Source organism: Photinus pyralis, unplaced genomic scaffold (assembly GCF_008802855.1).
Source record: "Photinus pyralis isolate 1611_PpyrPB1 unplaced genomic scaffold, Ppyr1.3 Ppyr1.4_LG4, whole genome shotgun sequence".
In the NCBI taxonomy this organism is placed as follows: domain Eukaryota; kingdom Metazoa; phylum Arthropoda; class Insecta; order Coleoptera; family Lampyridae; genus Photinus; species Photinus pyralis.
The window spans coordinates 6,699,110-6,722,664 of NW_022170511.1; the positions used below are offsets into that span (position 1 = coordinate 6,699,110).

Here is a 23,555-nt window from a genome sequence, read left to right on the forward strand (position 1 = left end):
CTGACATAAAGTAGGCATGAAAATAAAGGTTTCATAACGATTTACTCTTTACGCTTACGCTTCTTACACAATAATACAAAACTGCCCTCTACCCTCTTCATTTCTACCTCAATTATTAAACTCTTTGAAATGCCATTACAAGCAATATTTCACTATATATAAATCCCAAAGTACGTCGAGATATAACTAACAAATTTTACAAATGATTTGGATCTCACCCCAAAACGGTAGGTATGTAAGTGCGATATACAGGGATAGTATATTGGCCAGTAGCACGGTGGCATCGTGGCCAGTAGTCAGTTTTATTGGCTGTCTAAGTTTTTCGTGAATAAAGTTCGAGGCCGGAGTGTCGTTTGTTTACTAGAAGCTTTTTTGCCAAGTTCGAGACCGGAGTGCCGTTCGTTCTTTAGGAGCTTTTTGCCAGTCTCGAGGCCGAACCTCCATGCAGTATGTCTTGATCGCATAGAGTTTGGAGCCTAAGTTTTTGGTTCTGCTATTTAGAAGTCGTTTGCCTGTTTCCAGTGCCGCTTGTTAGAAGAAAATAAGAAGTTTATTTCCGCCCGTTTCGTGGTCGACTACGTTTTTGGTTTGAAGAAGAACGTTAATAAGCAATAAGCACAGCATTTTCTCGCTCTACATCGGGCATTGCAATTATTTCTTGAGTGTGACACGAAATTAAAAGGTCACAGCAGTATATACGCAGCGACCTCATAATTTGTTCTGGAAATTGATTTCGCATGTCTGCCCGGGCCTTGAATTAGATTCGGCTATCTTAATTAGGGCTACGTGATTAAAATTGCGAATTAAGCATTAAGTCATCTCCTATGTTAAATTTGCACAACATTCAGCGAGTCATAGTATATATTTTAGGAGGGTACTAGATAAACCATCTTAAAAAAGGTGTTAACTATCCAGTAATAATTAATCAAGTAGGCGTTATTCTGGTAGATTTTCATTCATTCGCATTTAAGCTACCGATGCAACTAGTCCGTGATTTATAGTAAGGTCTGGCTTACCACAGCAAGCAGTGTTGATTAAAATAGTCGATTTGTTCTGAGAGAGTTAATCCGGGGAAGTTTTAGAAGAGATTCGGTCGGGAATTACCAAGAAGTAATCACGTAGTTTGTTTGCGAAATAATTTCGTTCTAATTTGGCCAGAGTGAATGATGCCGTTTCTTTTCGGGCACCAAAAAACCAAATTGTAATTGCGGGTATTTTTCTTGAAACGGAAATTCAAACGCGAGTTTTGTGCGGTTACAGATGAATGAACTAACATCCAAAAGTGAATTAATTATAAAGTGGCAATTTTTTATTCTTGCTAAAAACAAGGTTTATTGTATAAAGAAAAGACGATAAAATACTTGAGCTGTTGGGTAGGAGAATTGCGGTCGTAAAAAAATTATTACCGTAACCAATGAAGGACAAATCAATTAAATGTGCCAGTGTTGTATTTTTCGCCACTACCAGGAGGCTATTGTTTACGTTCAGTGCTAAGTTATTACGGCGCGTATGTAACAATAACAAAAAAAGGGGTTGAACTTAGTTATCGGAATTCGTAATCATAAAATTGTTATAATTGCCCGCAGCTGAAAAAACAGGGTGTAAAATCCTGTAGTGGTAATAACTTTTATGAAACTCGTTAATAACAAACCGTCCTTCAATATTGAATTCAGGGTGTAGCAAGGTGCTTATTAACGAGCGACCCAGTTCGTTTATGATTTTGGACTTTCTGTTCGTCCGTCCGTCCGTTTGTGTAGCTGAAGATGTTAACTCGCGAACGGTTTCGAATTTTCCAATTCTGTTTTCAGTAATAGACAATAGACTCAAGACTAACTGATTACATTTTGGGCACTTGAACTTTCCGTCCGTCCGTCTGTTGTCTGTATGACCTGTGACATATTAGTTTGAAACAGTTTATTGTACTTATACATTACTCTTAAAACGAAGATCCCCTTGATGGACACAATGTATGTCCTGCTTTTGCTCAAGGATCTCAGACTAACGCGATTTTCGCTCTTCTTTATTATTACCACGATATCTTCTGAAGCTCGATGGACTATTTCGCGCCGTCGCGTCGTGACACTAGTTCATAACCTGTTCTCAAGATCCGCCCGCATTCTTTTGCCGCTCACCCTAATGCTTTGGTGGTGAAATCTTAACCCTCCAGCTTTGCGACTACACACATAATCTGTGTTCGTGCATACGAACTCTACTGCCCCGCAGCTAGCCTCAGAAAACCTCTCTCTGCTTCATCCCTACTTTTTCAATTTTTACAACCACGCCTTCAAAATGGCATCTAATCGATTTTAGCGATCATCTTTACTCGTTCAACCAATAAACTTCATCCCTACTGACTAATCCCATGCTTTGAAAAGCCATTAGATAAAAACCTCAGGAATTAAAAAAAAACATGAATCAACGGTTCTCAGAATCCTTAAAAATCTGATAACGAACAAATCTGAATCAGCAGTTGGATCATTTAAAAGCCATTCATTTTACCTAATCTAATAAAAATAGTGCGTACACCCATGTCCTAATTACAAATTTAAAAAATGGGGGTTTACAGTGTAGTTGAATTCCGCAGTTCTAATTTAATAAGCGTGTACCTGAAACCATAAAACATTTTTTTGGACAGTAAAAGTTTATTTAAAAATAGAGGCTGATTAGCAAAAAATAATGAACATGTGCGGTTTTAAAGGTTTATTCAAAACGATATGATTGTGGCGGGCTCTGTGACGTAATAAGCCCGACCAATCAGCTCCTAGAACCATTCAGATGACATAACGACTTGGCAATATTGCAAGAGAATGGCATTTATAACTTGCGTCATCTGTCACAGGAACTTGTCACTTTCGTGCTAGATGCAGTTAAACATCCCTCTCAAAACGTCAAATGTGACAAACGTCAGACCCTCGGGTAAGGTTGCCAGCTCACTTCTACGTGATTGGTTGTAGGTTTGTGACGTATTTAATCTGAAGCGTTTCAAATTCGGACTAAAAACACAGCTTTTCAATAATTTATTTTGGGTTTATTTTACTCGCAAATAAAAATTGAGGACACACGGGTTTTTTTATTTTTAATGTACTTTGTAGATCAGAAATAAAAAATGAAGGCGGGATGAGCCCATTGTTGAGAAAAAATTCATTGAAATGAACCCCATGAAAAGATTCTCGCTAATTATGTATTTATTTGTTGTAGGGCATTGGAACATTCATTTTCATTCGCACAGATTTGAATTAGACTGGTCATTTAACCTATTAATGTGTAAGTTACCAAAAACGTATTTACATAGTTTCAACTTTGAAAAATTGATCATATTCGTATTTGGTTTTCTCTTTTTTATAATTATTGCTCGGTACGCCTTTTTTTTCCTCTAATTACTATAATGAGATTGTTCGCCGAGTCCTCATCACTCTTTGTGATAAGCACAAGCATTGTATATGTATACATTCAACCCTGTGATGTATCACAAACGTTTAACTTATACTTATTGCAGGGTATCTGTCAAAAACGTCATTTTGCCTATACTAAATAACGCGCAATAAGCTTTTAGGAAACGTATAGGTAATTAGTAGAATTTACTTACATGAGCACAATTCCAACATTTATTTATTTTTATTTATTTATTGACTTATTTATTTATTATCCCTCTCTTTTTCTGGGCCCTCGAGAGGCTTGCGCCCAATTACAGGGTGACCCGCATGATGCTTTTTAGAGGTGTCTCTGCAGAAGGTCTTAAGTTGTGTATTTAACTTACAAATTAGGAAAACTGCAGGAAAACCTAATTCGGAGTAGCCGGCAGAATGCTCGAAACTGGTCTAAGGTAGCTCCCATCTCTGCAACAGATGAAAAATTCACCTCAACCCAGGTTCGAACGCCCGACCTCCGGATTTATAGCCCAACGCTCTACCATTGAAATGCTAAGTCGGTCATTATTTAATGTAACACGAACAACAAAAATATAAACATTTAAAACATTAAACTTTATGTGGTGGAAGCAAAGGGGGTGAAGGACACACCTGAATAACTTCCTTTTGACGATGACGTTTAATTGTTGCTGGAAGCGGCGATATTGGATCTGACACTGTATGACCATTTAGGAGTTTCCTCAGTAGGCTGCGTTGTTGCCTTTTCTTTTTATTCGGGTTCTTGGTGAATAAGACATGAAGATCAGGTTTTTTTAATTGTAAGAACTGTCTCGCTATTTATTTGCTGACAACCCTCACGTTACATGCAGTAGTAACTCAGATGCAGACGATCCTATGCTATGGGTCAACGATAGGACTTGGGGGACACCTATGACTTGGATAGTCTTATTGGCTGTGCTGTTTTTTGGTGACTAATTCGTAGAACAGCCGATAGCAGTGTTGCTTTGATCCATGCGCAACTGCCAGTTTCCTTATAAATGTGCCCTCATCTCAGATAGATAATGCCAGTACGGCAAATGGTTACTAACATCATGTTGGATAAAAGCGGGAAGTTCACCCTTTTATAATCGCATAGTATTTTTATAATGCCATCTTTTATATCTACTAACTCTAAATTAGACACTGGCGATTAGCTTGTAGTAACATTTGGTACATATAATGAATTAATTAACGAAATGCGGAGATCATCTGTTCCACCCCGTTGGGGTATAGCGACGTGACTGCTGAATGTATAAAAGACGAACCTCCGAGATGTTCAACAACCTTTTTTGTAACCTACCGATAAGATTCGGTAAACAAAAAGTTCATCAATATCGTCGAAGTCAGATAAACGCGCCTCGAATAGAAAATCGCCAAGCAATCTGCAAAATTTACGATTCAAGTAAGGTTTTCAGAAATATCTTTGAGAGTATTGTCATAACGTAAACGCCAATGTCCCCATTTTAATGAACCAGATAACGCTGGATACATAAAACGTAATAATGAAATCACGCGGTAATTTGACTGGATTACGTTAAGCCATAGCTATTATAAAATCATTGGCGGCTTATTAAGTTATTACGAAGGGTAGAAGTTCAATTTCTATAGTACATATTTGGCTTGATGGGCTCTATGAGCAGTAGCGATTTAGAAGGTCCCAAGGGAGGAATTGAGACAAGTAGGTCAATTCTAAACTAGAACTTCGTGAAATACATTTAAATGTTACAACGTTGAATCAATGAGATGCTGTAACAAACCGGCTCGTTTAAAATTGGCTTTACAGCCGCGCCCTTTACCTTGCGGAATTAATGAAATACTTTTATATTAGGATGTAATTGAAAATTTGGAGGAGGCAGTAAAAGGACAAAGAAAGGTACAAATTAATCTTGTATATACAGATATGAATTTAAGGGATGAGAGGAAGCGGAATATGGTTGTACGCTCGGTATTTTATTATTCATTCTCCTGCCCTCTCAAATCGAGAACAATTTGTTAGCGAGGCCCTCACACACAAAACATATTTCACTAGCATGGAGAAATGAAAAAAGAGTTCAAATCATTTTTAGCTCTTAAGAAATATACGGGGTTTATATTTTTATGTTTTTCGTTTGTCTGCGCCATTTGTGTCACTTTGAGTTCTTCGTATATGCATCGCTTTGAGTGAGAAGCCGTTGGTTCCTGTTATAAAATTTGCCTAGCTTTAACTCCGGCAATTACTGACACCCCTACGCGCTTTATTTACCTTCAATTTGTACACAGTTTTTAGTTTAGTTTCATATTTAACAAAGTAAATACCGTAAATAAATTTGTGTTACGTTCAAATTCAATGTCTATTGTAAACATTTACGGACAGTGCGGTGTTCATTAATTTAAAGTAAACAGTACAATATTTATGATTCCATGCAAAGTGTACTTAAGATGAACGATTTGCATATACCCTGACACATACTGCAAACAATTCCATACGGAAAAATGTATACTTATAATTACGCAGTAAACCGTTATGTAAACAAGCTTTGGTAAAACAAAAGTACTCAAACCGATACAAGGGCGGCATTTTGTAATAAAGGCGGCAAAGTGCGTGTACCCTTCGTAGGTAATAAATATACCGTCAATGAACACCTCTTTCTAAATGTGAAAAGTAGAAATATTATGAGATCCACTATTTCTAGAAAGGGTTTCTGGTATTCTCTCGATAGTATCCACTGGTGTTCCCAAATATTTTCTGTGTTCTGTGGTAGTCCTATTGTGTAAAGAGAAAGCGAGTTAACCTCCTGCTAGGTGGCTCGGTACTAGTTTGCTAATGGTTTAAAGGGGACGCAGATTGGAGAAATTTGGTTGGTTCCGTTTTTAGCTTAATATAGATAGCGAAGCGCAAAGAGGAAAGCAAAGGGGTAGCGACTGCGAAAGCATAAAGATAGTCCGAGCGATTTTTGCAAAGTAAATAATTAGCGGTCGAGTGGGTACAGCTTTGGTGTGAAATTCGAGTAAACAATTTCGTTGTTAAACATGTAGTTTTTTTTTACTTTTCAATTATAAATATCCGACGTTGTAATTAATCGGTTAACAAATGGCGCTTTAATTCATGCAGAAGGAGCAACCGTTTAAGCATGAAAATAATCGTGTAAATGAAATTGCAGTACGCTTTCTGAAACAGCGCATTTACGAGCATATTAGCCTAGATCTTTGACCTAAATAATACTGCAATCGTTGATTGGATGAAGTGGAGCCTATTTAATCGGGGTCGAACTGCATTCTTTTCCAAATGTAACACCGTTTGGAGTTTGTCCATGTCTTATAAAGAAGCTGCAATTGTGAAGAACGCTGACCTAGGGTAATGTATTTATCACGCAGGAACCTCAGGCAGGATATCTACGATATTTAAAAAATACTACGGGCTAGAGGTAATGTAAACTTTTTTTTGTATTTCTTACCGGTTCTTTACAGTGATGTGTAAAAAATTTCAAAAACGCGTAACGCATACTGCTTCTGATTTGTTACTCGTACTATTTTATACGCGAGTGTACTTATGACCCTACTCCAATTCAGACCCACAAACGCGGGTGCTTCGAAATGGTCATTATTAATAAAAATCAAAATTAGGGGTATCCTTCCAAAACTCAACAAATTTCTTCCAAATTGTAGATACTGCGTTTCATTCATACATCAATTGGTTGAAAAGCGGTGACATACATCCCGACTGAAAAATTACATGACATCATGATGTAAAGCCTAATGAATTTTGTTCTTCAGTTTTAGTGAAATCTCAATATAATGAATGCTTGAAAACATATAACTTTGATCCTGATTTCTGGTTGAACACATTTTTTTATTCATTGACTAATTTTAATTAAGATTTAATTATAAGGCTTCGCTTAGTTTGAAAGGTCTTCCAGAATCTGATTGTTAACAAAATTGCCAAAGGAGATTAAAAACTTTTATATGAGTAACGATTTTTCTTAACACTCTGTTTTAAAATATATACCACGTTGATTTAAATACTGTGTCAGCGTTTGCATTTTTCAAAGGACAGTGCAAAGATCCATCAACGGTACCTAATTGATTTCTCTCTCAGCGATTTGGTCTCCAGAGTGCACTTTATAAATACTATGGAGCATTAAAATGACAAACATTCTTTATTTGCACCTGCATAGCGCACCCCTATACAATGTATTTCCCTACTTGTCGATATATCATCAGGTAAATCACTCCATTGCGTCCTATCTGCGCTTTTCTGCATTCACTTTGTTCTCGACGGAATTGAACAGAAATTCGCGTTCAGCTGCAAATTGCGAAATGCACTACGGCATACAACAATTCTTTATTAATAAATTAAGTAATCTTGTTTCAGGAGCGTCTACGCCAATAAAACATTTATCCATTAGAAGTCTTCTACCCGACACGGAGCAGTTCATGACGTACGAAGGTTCGACGACGCATCCTGGCTGTTGGGAAACTACCGTGTGGATTATACTTAATAAACCTATTTATATTACCAAGCATGAGGTAGGTACGTTTTTTACGTGTTTACTACTTTAATTATTCCAACCCGGGCGTTCGCGTAAATTTAAAACGTTTCCGCTTTCACAGCGGAACAAACGTGAAATTAGTTAATGCACCCTAACTGATAAACTGAGAGCATTAGCTTTATTCCTCTCTTGTACTTAATGACATAACTAATTTCACGACACAAAATGACAACCTAGATCTCTATTAAAAACTATTACAAAGTCCTGGGGTAACTCAAACAATACGTTCTGGAAAAAGTGTTTGCTCAAGTTTCTCGTATTTATATTTGGAACAGTTTCAAAGAAATTAAGAATCCGTAGGGGATATTCTGTGGAACGTATAGGTAGGTATATTGATGATGTGGGTACTAAATTAAAGTACCTACTTTTACGGACAATTCAGGTTGGTTTACATGCCATTATTCCGTCAAAATCTATCTACAAATAAAAATGTTGACATATTTTTATCATAATTTAGGTATGTTAGGATCAAACCAAGATTTAGCTTACGCTTGCCGAATACAAAAAGCACAAATCCAATATTTTGAAAGTGTAGTAGTAGTTATGGTACTGCCTCGCAGAGAAGGTTGCTACAATAACCCAAACTAAAAGTGTGTGATGTGGAATTTTAAAATATAGTGAGTGAAGAATAAAATTTGAATGTTTTGGGGTCAATAAAGTGTCATAAAAACTACATTTTAGATGGTTTCAAGTTTTATACACTGCGGAGTTTTTTTAGGGACCGATAACCCCAAAATATTCAAAAATTCAACACCTGTCGTCTGTCGGGTTGCTCCTTATTTAATAATTAATAGTTACTTATCATACAAAACCATAAAGGAATGTATATTAGTTTCCCTTTATCGACGCGTATAATACACAATTTTATTTTTGAGTGATCACTTGTTCTCATACTGTTATAGAGAGATTCATTCAAACCTATTAAAATGTCAATTTAGCATCTGCTTTAAAATAAAGAAATCTTATGTGTTTCTTTTCCACTTACCTAAGATGAATCTCGATAGAGGCTTCAGTTTCAAAATTTTTGTTATCAGTCCCGGGATCAGTCCCTAAAGGTGTATGAACGAGTAGTTTTTATGACTTTTTCTTGATCTCGGCACTTTTAGATTTTTTTCTTCACTCGTTTGAAACTTATAGCCCCGTCTCGAGTTTTTTAGGAAACCCTGTATGGCACGCTCTATTCGAGGGATTTGTGAAAACTCGCGAAGACCTTTAAAAACTAGAATCCGTCAAGAGTTGCCAAGAAACCTCACGAGTTTCAAGAGTCGTCAAAAATTGTTTTGTTTTGTAGTGCTACTTTAAAGCTTTTAGGAGCGTGTAGTCATTATATCAGTTCTCTTTAACAGCTTTTAAAAATGTATAAAGGTCTTTAGAAACTTTATGGGCGTTTAAAAACTTTTTTGTCATGTATATAAGAGTCATTTCTCCACTGAGATTTTAATGTTCTGAATAACGGGTTATAGCAGCTTTCAGAGACTATAACATGGCTCATGGGCTTTCGAGAACCCTTAAAGAGTTTTTAATAACCTTTAAAGGTATGTGATGGTATGTAATATACCAATCTTGAAGAGACCTTAAAACCTCTAAGAGTATTGAAAGCTCTTTAGGGGTCTTGAAAAGCATTTTAAACTCATAAACAGATTCTAGGACCATCTAAAAGCCTCTAATCTAAAGAAATTTAGATTAAATTCGTTTAAAAGAGACTCCCAGAGGCCTTGAAATTGACTTTTACGGCTAAGATTTTTGAAAATCTTTTAAATTCTTTACCAACCCTTACCAATACCACTTAAGTGATTTAAAAAATTTCAAGGGTTTCAAGGGTATTTTATTAATCTTTCAAGTCTTTAAGAATTTTCGAAAAATCTCACTTAGAGGTAACAATTTGAAAACGATTAAGACCATTAATGGGTTTTGAGTGCTTAAGAGTCTTCCAAAAAGTTCTTAAGAGTGGTTTAGATTTAATGTATGTGGTTTTAATAGATTTTTTCGTCGACCTCTCGATAACAATATAAATTACTCCTTAGTGACCAGTACAATGATGAAGCTTATTAATCGTTAGCAACCATTAATGGTTAGCAACCAACCATTATACGTTAGCAACCATTAATCGTTAGCAACCATTTATACATAACAACCATTTTATTAAAGGGAAATGACAATTATATAACAATTCACTTTCGGCAACAGCTGAGAACTTCCATCCATCTAACCATTTTAATCTCGGTTTTAATGTAGTGAGATCAGCAGCCAGTATGATCGCCAAACGATCTCAGCAAAGCATATCCTGATGTATGTATATGTAGCTCCTCGGATAAGGTATTATAATAATAATAATAGTTTATTGACCAACAGAACGCATCCATTTACGGGTCAACTTAAATATATATAGAACATACAAAGCATTGTGCATTAATAACAAAAGAAAATTGAGAGAAAAAAGAAAAGTGAAATTTCAAAAACAAAAAAACAACAAAAAAAAAAGTTAATAACTGCCCCTGAATACATTTAAAGAAAAACAAATTATAAAATATTGTAAAACTAAGAATACTATATATAATATACCTACCTATTTGACAAGCTTTAGCAAAAAAAAAAAAAAAGGTAAAGTTACACAAATAATAATTCTACAATAATATATAATGTTATTAAGGCATTAAAATTATTATTAATAATATGCATATAATGCTCGCGTAAAACAATACAAATTGTCTTCAAATTGAATTTAGTATTGCGCCAAGATCAAAATGGTAAATATCGCATGAATTGCATACCTTGTTGAAATGCGCACACATTGTATGAATTGGTGAGCTGCTTAGTATATTGGTATATGGCACTGCACAATAAAAAGTAATTCCAGTACGCGAGGTGTAAGTAGGAACACGAAAATTCAATAAACTTAACAGTACCAAGGAGTCGATCTTATTATGAATTAATTTATACAGAAAAGTCCCACTATTCCTAACCCTCCTTTTCTCTAAGGAGCAGAAGTCAAATTTGGCTAACAGTAACGAATAAGGGTATCCCCTCTCCGGATATATATCTACCTTCAACTTTATAAAACAAAAATTTTAAAAACTTACGCTGGACGCCTTCTAGCCTAGATATGTCACTTTTAGTGTAAGGATTCCAAATTAATGCGCAGTATTCCAATTTAGAGCGAACGTATGCAAAGTACGTTGGTAAATGATTTGCAGTTACGCATAATGAAGCCAAGTGATTTCATCGCCGAAGAATGTACTATTTTTATGTGATTAGAAAAGGAGAAACTGGCATCAAAGTAGACACCTAGGTCTCTAGTAGACGTAGAACGGTATAATAATTGAGACCCTATGGTATAATCATATTTAATTGGGTGACGTATACGAGAATATGAAATAATCTGACACTTGGAAACGTTTAGTGTAAGATGGTTAACAGTACACCATTTCAAAAGCTTATTAAGTTGAAGTTGCAATGCCCAGCAATCACTCACATTTGATACTGTTGTGTATAACTTCAAATCGTCAGCAAATAGCAGCAAGTTACACGTTAAACTTTCACATAAGTCATTATTGTTAAGGTATTCAGTTACTTTACCTTCAACATTGAGTACGTCGACCACAGGGATGAACAATGAACATTTCCATATCTTTCACTGTTAATACACGTACTTTAGTACAGTTGCAAAAGAATTAATTACATTTTTTTTTTTTTCAAATACTTTAGAATTTTATTTTTTTTTACATTTGATACTTATTTAACACCTATTTTACATTATAACTTACATGTATTTAATAAAAAAAAAAAAAAAAGGTTTAAAGATTTAAGAGAGGAAGAAAATTTCATCTAAAGAGATTGTAGAAGGAAAAGTGCCCATAATAGCGCATTGCCGCTGAATGGCAAGACTAATTTTTTGAATAAGGAATGTTTTTGAACGGTGCTCTCCTGTGGCATTTTTCAATTTCTTTCCCAAAGTATTTACAAATTGCATAGCTTCTGTACACCAGGGCCCAAGGGTTTCAACAGCGAAAGGTAAAAACTGGTAACCTGCATTGATAACTTCCTGATATTTCCTCACCTTGTTAGCAGCAGCTTGTCTCGCAACTTCTCCAGTGGAATGCGAGGAAAGTGACAAGTGAGAAGAGGCAAGTGTATCAGAACAAGTCGCATCCCAAATTAAGTGCAGACCATGAGACCAAGGGATCAGAGTCATACCATCTACCCGTTTTCCGTCTGTTCTTGATAGTCCTTACAAATTCATTGTATTCCATCAATAAATTGCCGAACTGATCGAAACCGTTCTAATAAGTTTCTTTAATCTTTTGATTTGAGTGGATATAATGTTAAAATCGTCTCCGCGGCAGAGCAAGCAACATAATCTTCCACTGCGATTACGAGGACTGACGGTACAGCATAAAACAACACATTACTATAGCAACGACAATAGCTATAATTTAGTGAAAAATCGTCGGAGCTCGCATAATTTCGTTTGTAATTTCTTGTAGTTGAATTACCGCTGCGCTCGTGGACTAAACATCTCACTCACCAATAAAACGCCTCATTTATACACTCATTGCATAAATAACTATTAAGGGTTTGTAAAAATCTCCAGGAAACATTTGAGAATCTTCAACAGCTTTCTACATGTTTTAAAATCTATTAGTCTTTAAAGACTAAGCTCAGGATTTTAATAATATTTAATCACTTTATTAAGAGCCTTTAAAGGTTCTTAGTGGTATTTTCAAAGCTATTAGGTTTTTAAGAGCGGACAAGAGTTTCCAGGAGCCTTTTACCAACAGAACTCGCCTTTTTAAGACCCTTGTGATCTTTACTACCTTTGAAATAATTCGAATTTGTCAGTTGTTGGAAGATTGATTCTGTGATGGTCCGTTAGCAAATGGGAGAAGGGACTAAAACCAACACTTCTTTCATATAGAACCGGTCCCAAGGGCCAAGCGAATGTTGTTAGTTTCATCCTTCTATCTGTGATGGTTGCTGCAAGAATACCAAAAGGTTTGTCGATTTGTAATCTCTGATTGGGGGGGGGGGGGGGCTAAAAACTTTTCTCCCCTTTTTCGAGTACAAAGGGTGAAGGGTAGAAGGGGTTAGATATTCATGGTGGTATTCTAATGAAAGGTTTTAACGAAAGAAACTGTTTTCTATCAACCACAGTCCTGCTTATCCTTCATGGTACTCTAATGAAAGGAATTAAGCGGAGTGTCGGGAGAGAGTGCTCGCAAAGGGCAATTGAGATTTGTGTCTGTCGAAAAAGAGTACCCACAAAAGCAAAATGAATCGTCTCGACGAGACGTATCTATTGATTAGATCGAAAACAAACTGTCGGAAGAGGTTACCCACAAAAAGTAGGTGGAACTTCTAGTGTCCGTGTTCGGACTATTTTAAAAGTGACGTACCACAAATGTTATGGTTATTTCAAAAGATCACGATGTGTTGTGAACGTTTGACAAATATACATATGAGATACACTCCTAAAATTTTTGTATGCACATTTTATAAGATAAAATCTTTAATGGACCCATGAATTTGTCAGATTTATCGAAACTCTAAATTACACGTTGCAAGTGCTTTAAAGACCAATTATACACGTGTATCTTATAGTATTTTTTATTATACCTGCAGTATAATTTAAAAATAGGAAATACAATGAAATCAAATTGACGTTATACTCGAATACATGTCCAATTAAATGGGCTGGGTGTTTGTAATTTCACGATTGCCATGGAAATGTCACTTGACGTTTGTTTATAAAAATCATCGTCTTTGTGAATAAAACGATTTCCGTTGAAAAAGATAATACACCGTCCATTAAATCGCTTGTGTAAAATTTAAACAAACGTTGGTAGGTCTAAAATCCAAATCCAGTAAAGCCTATTATAAAGAATATGAAAAGTTGTTTCCATGGATGATAGTTACTTACGAATAAAGTCTTAAATGCATCGATAATGCTGGCATATATTAAGGAAATGTCAAAGGTATTTAAATCTTCTATCTTTTGGTGCATTCATTCAAAACTTCAAACAATGCTGCGATTAAAAAGTGGAACAGACTTGGAAGCCTAACCTAAATTACGCGCGTTTGTGAAAGCTTCAACACGCCAACAAGCCAAAGAAATGTTCTGGATTTACAGAAAGCCATCTAAGAGGATTTTTTATTTCAACCCCAGATGACAGTTGCAAAAGTCATATCTACTTGAAGTATCATTACCTAGCAACTTTACAGCACGTGTGTTTTAAAGGCCTTTTGTCCACGCATTTGAGTGTGAGATTGTGATTCAGGTGTAATAAAATAGTACATTGAAAGACAAGTGTTACAATGCGACCTATTGTAATACGACTATCTTGTGGCACGAGTGGCGACGCGAAGCGTAGCCACGAGTGTCCGCAAGGTAGGAGTATTACAATAAAGCATTGTAACACGCGTTTTTCATACTATTTTTTCTATTTCGGTGCTTTAATTTAATTAAAAAAATCATTATCAGAAACTATAGGGAACATTAGAACTAACATGTTTTATGTTGGGAACACTTTTTATGCCGTTAAGTTTTAGGTTGGCAGCGTAGTAAGACTGACATTTTGAAGTTCAAACATGGAAGTACCCAACGAAGTACCTACTTGTACTAACTAGTAACTGCCAACTTAAGAGATGAGTTACCAAAAAAAAACGACTATAATCACTGTCTTTGTACAACTGTTTTCGGCCGAAAACAGTTGTACAAAATCATCATTGTGACACCGAAATAGAAAAAAATGTTTATTGGTGCACCTACCATATGCATTTCAGTTGATCTTTTAGCTGAAAGATCCCAAACTTGATTCAATTGAATCAGAATCGTGTTTCTGCTTCATAGTTTGTCACTTGTATGGGTAGGTAATTTATTTCCACTGCAGTATTGATTTAGAATTCAGTCAACAGTATAGAAATGGCGCGTGATTTGGTTAATAGACGGCGGTTAAATGGTTAAACATATAAACATATAGTAACGTATTCATTGCACCATCAAACTTTGTAAATGTTTAACCAGTAAAGTTTAAATAAAATAGGCATAATTTGAAAACGCCTTGAATATGTAACGTCGCCACGGAATCTATACCCTAACGGTAAATTTCTAACCAACAAACTTCATTAAAATCTCAGTTGATGTCTATAAATTTCTTAATTACAGCTATACGCCCTACGAAAATTAATGCAAGGATCACAGGAAGCACCGAAAGCTCCCCTAGGAAACAACGCCAGACCACTCCAACCACTCCACCACCGAACTGTTCGCACGAATATTAACTTCCACCAACAGGTACCTTTACGTAAACTTCATACCAAATTCAATTCATACCGCTTACGCTCATGTATTAATTGCACGGCATTCATTAAGCAAGGTAACATTTAAGCAGAGGTGAAGTGACTAGTTAACAATGCCTACTAATTTATAAAACGTCAACTTGCTTTATGTATCTTTAGTAATTTCTAAATGTGCACTTTGCATGCCTCACGTTAACACAGTATATACATTTGGGGGTGTGATAGATGACTTTCTTGGGCCCGGGATAGCGTACGTAATGGAAGCGTCGTAGACCCGCAGGAATTTGTAATTGAAACGAAGTGAAACCGGAATTATCCACCGATGAAACATCTGATTAAGGTAACATTTCGTGGCGCCCCTTTATTGACAAGGGCAACCCTTTAGTCGGCGGTAAATTGCGTCATGAATTTGTTTGATTTATCGCGGTATTCTGCGGCACAAACCCTATGAATATTCGAACCTAGCGCTGTGAGAACGTTGCATTTAGCCTTTGCGTATTTAAATTTACATTGAGCTTTTTTGTGCGATTTAAATTCAATTAATCATAGTCCGATTAAACTAGCGTCATTTTATACTAATTCGTTCTTACTGTCGACAAACTTTCACCATTCAGCGCCGATTTCAAGCAAATTTAATCATTGCAGTTTCGAAATTTACGGATTGAACATTTATCTTCTTAATTTTTTTGAAGTCTTACGACCACATCAAACACAAGTCTTACTATCTTCTATACGTTGAATATAACATCAAACAATTGAAACACAAACAGAAATCAAACAAAAGCCACCTGTCCTTTACATTAAACAAAACTTTTGTGCTAATATAGGCAAAAAAATAATTTTTTTGACGTAGGTAACTTTTTAGATAGATATAAATTCATAAGCACTCCTCTGTATTATGTACATTTTTTTGTACAACAAAGTTAAATAGATATTAAAAATTGGAGACTTTGTTTTCGATGTTTAATAAAACACATAATTTAGATGAAATGGATGAAGTTTCTGCAATGTTTATTAAAATGCAATGAAGAAAGTCCTGAATTCTCCTTGTAAACGTCTTGTAATCCAATGCTGTCAGATCACATGATTTTGAAAATCCGTGAAGTTGGAGGTACCACATGAAGATAGTGAACCCATCGACACGCTATAATTGTGTGCTCATTTTGTGCCAATGTTTACCGTACCTATAATGCATACTTTGTGCTCAAGCCTTAACTTCTCACTGGAGGTACACTTCGTCAAATTCAGAATATTAGAATGCGATAATATTGTGCTCAGAACAAGAGAATGACAATAAATAAATAATTAAATAAATAAATAAGTAAATAAACAGATATTTTCAAAATTTTAACGTTATACGTTTCTAACCATTGCAGTTATTTTACGTTAGTGCTAAAGGTAGATGTAGCTGAAAGTCCAATCTCCTCTGCGGTGGTAGCTCTAGGACCGTTCGAAAAATACCACTCTAGAATTGATAAATCTGCTATGGAAAGCAAGGAAGTACATACTACCGTGTGTAGTATACATGGAATTTTTCTTAAATGTATACATATGGGATATGTACCTTCCTGAAAATCAATAGCGTCCGTCCTTAATGTCCAAAGTACCCATACCTCAAATTTCCAACACAATCGGCCACTTTTGAAAAGAGTCATAGCGCACACGGACGGACGGACGGACGACAATACAAAACTATAAAGGATCTGAGGATCCTTAATAATCAAGTTACTGTTTCCATAGCAAATGCTGATTATCATTTAAATCAAATATGGTGCAGTGGTTTCTGTTAGTCCTTAAAACAAACCCATTCCCTTCTCGCGACAAGCTAAAAGACATAGAAATTTACGGCACCAAGCTACAGGTAGTGAGAGAAGGTAAATACTTGGGCATCACGTGAGACCAATTATCTTGAAATCACATCTGGAGCGAAAAAAGCCCGAAAAAAGTCCCTGTAGGTCTATAGGCGAGCGTTCGGGATCAAGTGGGGTCTATCTCCCAAAATAACCCACTAGATATACCCTAAAATGATTACACCAGTCGTTGCTTATGCGTCACTGGTGTAATATTATAAGACCTTCTAGAAGAACATACAAATACTTCGCAAGGTACAGCACAGAACTTGTCTTGGAATTAGGGGGGGGGGGGGGATGAAAACGACCCCTACGGTAGCTATGGAAACTCTCTTGAACGTACTGCCACTACACCCAGTAATTAAGGCAGAGGCGCTCAGAGGGGCGCCAAGCGATGGGCACTCGTTCATCTTTGATAAAATCTTTAAAGCGGCCCATTCCCTATACGAGCCCACACCCGCCGACTCCCAACCGCGACCCGGCACACGACCCATCCACACCAGCACACACATTACACGAATCCTGTACGAGAGTTGTATAGATATGGATTTCATATTTTCTAAAACGACAAAACTTGCTTTGACTCATCTAATGAACTATAGAAAAATCACGTGCCCCTGTAGTCCGGACGACAAACGCGATATTTTTGAAGAATCGTGCACTTTTGTATAGAAGCATGAATTTTTGTATACGATTTACCTATACCCCAACAGTCATTTTAAACATTAGAGCCACTCTGGCTCTCTGCCAGGGGGGGCGTAGCGTGCCCATTTCAAAACGGCCGTTTTAGCGGTGGTATCCATTCGGTAATATGTACCTCTGCCAACTCGCAACCACTAGGGCTAGAACAAAATTAAAACACGGATTTTGTTGAGCACCATCTTAGCTAAAAAAATGTTATATTGATATTTACCCTAAATGTATTGAGTGTGGCTTTTTTTTGGGGTCAAAGTTAACCGTGATTGTTTTTCCCACAAAAAGTCGAGAATTTAGGCTTTCTTCACTCAAAATACTGTTTTTATTCATTTTTTTAGATGTATTATTAAACTTATTAACATATAAATTAAATTTAATTAATTAAATTAAATTATAATGAAATTGTAATTTTATATTATTTGTTGTATTCTTCGTATAGTAAAATCTTATATGTAGTTTGAAAAGAAAATTGTAGCTTTAGAATAATAATTATTATAATTAATTAATTATACAATTACTTAATAGTTTATACTGTACTATAGCTATTATTCACGATCGCATCCACCACACTTGCAACGTGGAGTGCAAGGCAAGTTCAATTTCGTACACTTGCAGGATGTACATACGCTGCGCTTAGAGTCACATTTCACCACTTCCTTATGCAAGCTTCGATCCCTGGGGGCAGGTCCATCCGTTTCATCTGATATAGAATCGAAAGTTTCAATTAATTTATATAATATGCGACCTTAATTATTTTGATGTAATGCAATTTGTCCTCACTTACCTCCCACCTTTAGTTGCTGCGCTTCCACCCGAAATCGCCTGGATCAGGAAGAACAGGGTTTCTTTGAAGGGCATTACCCCAGACATGACCTCCTTGGTAGGCAGCACGGAGCAAATGGAGACGAAGAGCATCCTGTGTAGGGGGAATATTCTCAATTTGCCTACCCTTGTGAACAAATAGGACTCTTCTGCAATCGTTGACAGTTACCTCAGGACTCTGCTCCGTGCTACCTACCAAGGAGGTCATGTCTGGGGTAAAGCCCTCGAGCGAAGCTTGCAAGGAAGTGGTGAAATGTCTCTGTAAGCGCAGCGTATGTACTTCCTGCAAGTGTACGAAATCGAACTTGCCTTGCACTCCACGTTGCAAGTGTTGTGGATGCGATCGTGAATAATAGCTATAGTACAGTATTAATTAATTGTGTAATTAATTATAATAATTATTCCAAAGCTATAATTTTCTTTTCAAACTAGGTACATATAACATTTTACTATACGAAGAATAAGACAAAACAAATAATATAAAATTACAATTTCATTATAATTTAATTTAATTAAACAAATTTAATTTATATGTTAATAAGTTTAACTATACATCTAAAAAAATGAATAAAAACAGTATTTTGAGTGAAGAAAGCCTAGATTCTCGACTTTTTGTGGGAAAAACAATACAGGTTAACTTTGACCCCAAAAAAAGCCACACTCAATACATTTAGGGTAAATATCAATATAACATTTTTTTAAACTAAGTTTGTGCTCAACAAAATCCGTGTTTTAATTTTGTTCTAGCCCTAATGGTTGCGAGTTGGCAGAGGTATTACCGAATGGGTACCATTGCTAAAGCCGCCATTTTGAAATGGGCACCCTACGCCCCCCTGGCAGAGAGCCAGAGTGGCTCTAATGTTTAAAATGACTGTTGGGGTATAGGTAAGTCGTATACAAAAATTCATGGTTCTATACAAAAGTGCACGATTATTTGCTAATCCTCCGGACTATGCTAAATTTGATTCATATCTTTACCACATAATGTACCTACTACCGATACATTCTCCTGTAGAAATATTCTTCTCAATGCTAAATAAAATTACAATCCAACCAAAGGAATTGTAACACTGAAAATAATGCAAATAAAATTTCACTGAAACAAAATAACCAAAATTCTTTGCTTAGATCTGACCTTTATCGATGAATAAAATGCATTACAGAACACAAATGGTTCTAATAGATCGGTCTCTTCCGGCATATCAAATTTATTTTATCAAAATCAATACGTACATTCCTAAAAATAAGCGACTAGTGATTTATGCAATGCAGAAAATGCAAACGACTTTCAGTAATTGACGTGGATGAAATTCCTTACAGATTACAATTGAATTCTAACTAGCCGCTACCGTTGCGAACGAAAAAAAAATCTCTGTGTATCACATTGAGTTTTTTAAAAATTCAACACACTTTATTCCGTTTCTACGTGAAGTGTCTCCAATTTGAAAATGTTCCCTCGCGGAAATTTTTATCACTTTCAAACGGATGACCATGCTACAAATTACGCTAACTTTCGAATTTTAATGTAAAATTGACCTGTAGATAACTCTCACTTATTTAACAATTTATTCACAAAGCTACGCGTTCTTAATTGATAAAAATAAGTAACAGCGATATCCGTGATTGAAATGTTCACTTTATTGCGATCTGTTTAAATTTTCTGCAAGAAAAATTTAGCAGAACTGAGATAGTAAGTAACTGTTCGCGAATTCAGCTTGTCTCTCTGGCGCCTCTTGAAATTTCACCACTAAATTCTTCACCAATACGCGGAATAACCACTTTTATTCACTCAAGTAGTTCGTGCTTACTCTTTTAAACGCTAACTCGCGATCTAAAAATCCCGCATCCCCGGTCCCTCTCGTCGCCTATCTCGAAATACAAAAGCCAACCCCTTTTATTGAAAATACACGCGGTGTATGTATAAATCTTCCTATGCTTAGAAACATACGAATTCTAAGTAGTATATTACGTTATAAGGTTGTAATAGTGCATATTACGGGTGAATAGAAAAATTGCGGTAAATTTCGAAAATACAAAAAAATAGAGGGTGTTCATGAAGCGTGTATGCAATTTTTAGATTTAATTTATCAATAAAAGCCTAAGTACTTTTCGGTAACGGTTTTCGTTAAAAGTCCTGTATAGGTATCAGATGATTTGCATTGTCATGTTGGCATAAGGCGAACACCAAAAGCGGGTCACTTTCCTCTCCTGTGTACATGAGTGTAACAGACACCAGTTTTACTGCTTGTTGGAATTGTTCAACAAATATTTTTAATACCCCAGGGCGATTGTGAAGGTATAAAAAATTCTGATCCAACATCAAATGAAAATATCGGTTAATTCGTCTGTTATTTAGCGTACCATGGCTCAATATTAACTGCCAATTTGTAAAGTTTTAAGTTTGCTAATTTAGCATTGCAATCTTGTATTAGGTGCTTATACTTCGTCATGCGTGTGATTACTTTTAGATTGGGAGAATGAATATTTGCGTGTTACTCATTATTATTCTCATTTAAATGTTTACTCTTTAATGTACGCATTTAATCTAAAATATGTACCTCTGTTATATTATGTTGACAATGAGAACACCCTCAAATAGGTATAAATATATATATCGGACAACACCCTAAGCAGAACGGGATAATCTTTAAAAATTATTTGACAGTTCATTTCTCAACCTATGGTAAGGTATTTTTTTTAGATTGAGAAATATATAATGCATTATAATGTAATAGCAGATCTGAAATGTCGACGTTTAAATTTACCCAAAACAGGACTATCTAACAAATATAGTAATTACAATTCGATTGTATTGAAAGCCAAATAAAAATATTAACTTTTGAACTACAGGTTGCGACTTTTCGAGCTCAGTAAGGGCGCTTTCCTGCCTTATCTGTAACAGATAAAAACATAAACAAACAAATAAGAGGAATAGTGAATAGCGCTGCACATAAATATTGTAATTGCAATGTCTATCGTTCGACACTCGGGTAGTCATATACTACAAACCCCAATAAACACTCAATAAGACGAATAATTCAATATACGTTAACTAAACAAAAGCAAAATTTTGACTCGACAACGAATCATCCGTAAAAATCGGTGATAACAACATAATCGTAACGTTAATTCAATAAAACTAGTTTAGAATACACAACAAACTTAATTTCTATACAACAACAATGAAATCTAATTAATTCAAAATGAAAATAAAAATCGTAGATATCGGTTTTGGAGTTCAGTCAAATTACGGTTTGGGCTGAATGTTGTCACTTTATTCAACGAAACCAAGCAAAATAAAATCCGCAGCATCCGGAAATCATAGTCCCCCTGGCGCAAAGTGTCTTCCATGGTATTTCTAATGGCTATCCCTTCTTCTTTAAGTGTATTTTGCGCGAGCAGTTATATTTCACGTCCTCTTTAGTGAAGTCTCTGCCATTGAGTTGATTAGATGTAAACGTTCCTTTGGTAACTCTTACTCTTTCTGACTTTGCGTCTGCCTGAAAAGGTCTTAGTGTTTTGACTATGAGTGGTGTCTTTCTTTCTCTTTAATGTCTTGACGTCTTATGACGCAGATTCCTTTTCTCATTAATTGTGTCTTTTTAGGGCTGTAGCCTTCACTCAAAGTTTTTGAGTTTTCTTTAAGTATCTCGTCGATATTTCTTATGGATTACCTTTTACATTTGACCTACTTGGATATTAACGCATGACCGACTAATTACGTGGATGGTTTAGCAGTTTTATTTGGACTATTACCTACATTACCGACTTATGAAATCCTAACTACATTGGCCATGTGAATCCACTTCATTCTTCGATATTGTTCCTGAGTGGTAACTGTAAGTATCTTTACCTTGGAGTTACCGAGGCATTGTCTGAAGCCGAGATCTACGCTTCTTATCTACGTTATTTGTTTACCTCGAAGAATTTGCTCATATTATCTTGTTTATGTTCTGTATTAATCAGATTGCATTGCTATTGAATACAAATTTAGCTATTTGTGCATCTTAAAGTATTTTTCTTGAATTTAACGTCAATTTTATGCTGTTATACCCTGACTGTAAGGACAGTCGTAGTCGACCAAATTTTGTTTTGCTAGTGTAAAGTCATTCGGATTATTCTTTTTTTAGTATTAATTACTTTTAATATGCGATTTACCTACTTCGTGTCAGACGTTAGCATTGATATTTCGCAAAACTTTCGTATTTGTTTGTTTGTGTTGTTGTCTGTTACAGATTTGCAGAATGCCTTCTGAGCTCAAAAGGTTGCGACCCGAAGTTCAAAAGCAACTTTTGTTATTTTTGTCGATTTTCTGATTTAACGTTTGATTACATATTTATTCCCATACAATCGAATTGTAATTATTAAATTTCCTTGAGATTCATTTAACGATTATAGCTCCGTTGCTTCTGCGGAAACCTCTTTTAATACTAAGGACCCCGATATTCACCCCGACCCACCTGTACGTTGCCTGAGCTTACGGTGTGCTTTTTTGCCCGTCAATAACTTTTTTGGGGGAATTTTTCGAAACAAAAAGCTCCCTTTATGTGATGGTTTTGTTCGTCGGTCTGCCCGTCTGTCCAATAAAATTCAAACAACTTAAAATTAAAAAAAATATAGAAAAAGCATAGCATATAATAATGAGGAGAAAAGAAAACTAAGTGCAGGATTTTCAATGGCTGGAGGTGTCTAGATTTTTGAGAATCTACTCAACCCAGACTGCGGTGTGAATTTTTGTCTTAAAAAATTGTGCACGTTTTTGTTTTCTTTCGATTCGCAAAACGGTAACTGCTTGTGTTGTCTATACAAATTTAATTAACGTTCAAATTAATTTTTCGATGCAGGGTAGGTGAAATTAAATAGGCGTTCAGTAAGATTTAGCACCTTTCGCTCGCCAACGAAAACGAAATAATTAACTTTTCATTTCCATGCTGTTCGAATAATAAAGTCAGTTT

The 23,555-nt window shown here is 35.7% G+C and overlaps 1 protein-coding gene across 1 annotated transcript in view; it reads left to right on the top strand.

Annotated features, from left to right (window-relative positions):
- Positions 1 to 23,555, top strand: part of LOC116168018 (putative carbonic anhydrase-like protein 2) — a 257,795-nt gene that overhangs the window by 228,779 nt on the left and 5,461 nt on the right. The window contains exons 6-7 of the mRNA XM_031483660.1: positions 7,759 to 7,913; positions 15,099 to 15,227. Coding sequence (XP_031339520.1) covers positions 7,759 to 7,913; positions 15,099 to 15,227 — 284 coding nt within the window. The remainder of the gene's footprint in view (positions 1 to 7,758; positions 7,914 to 15,098; positions 15,228 to 23,555) is intronic.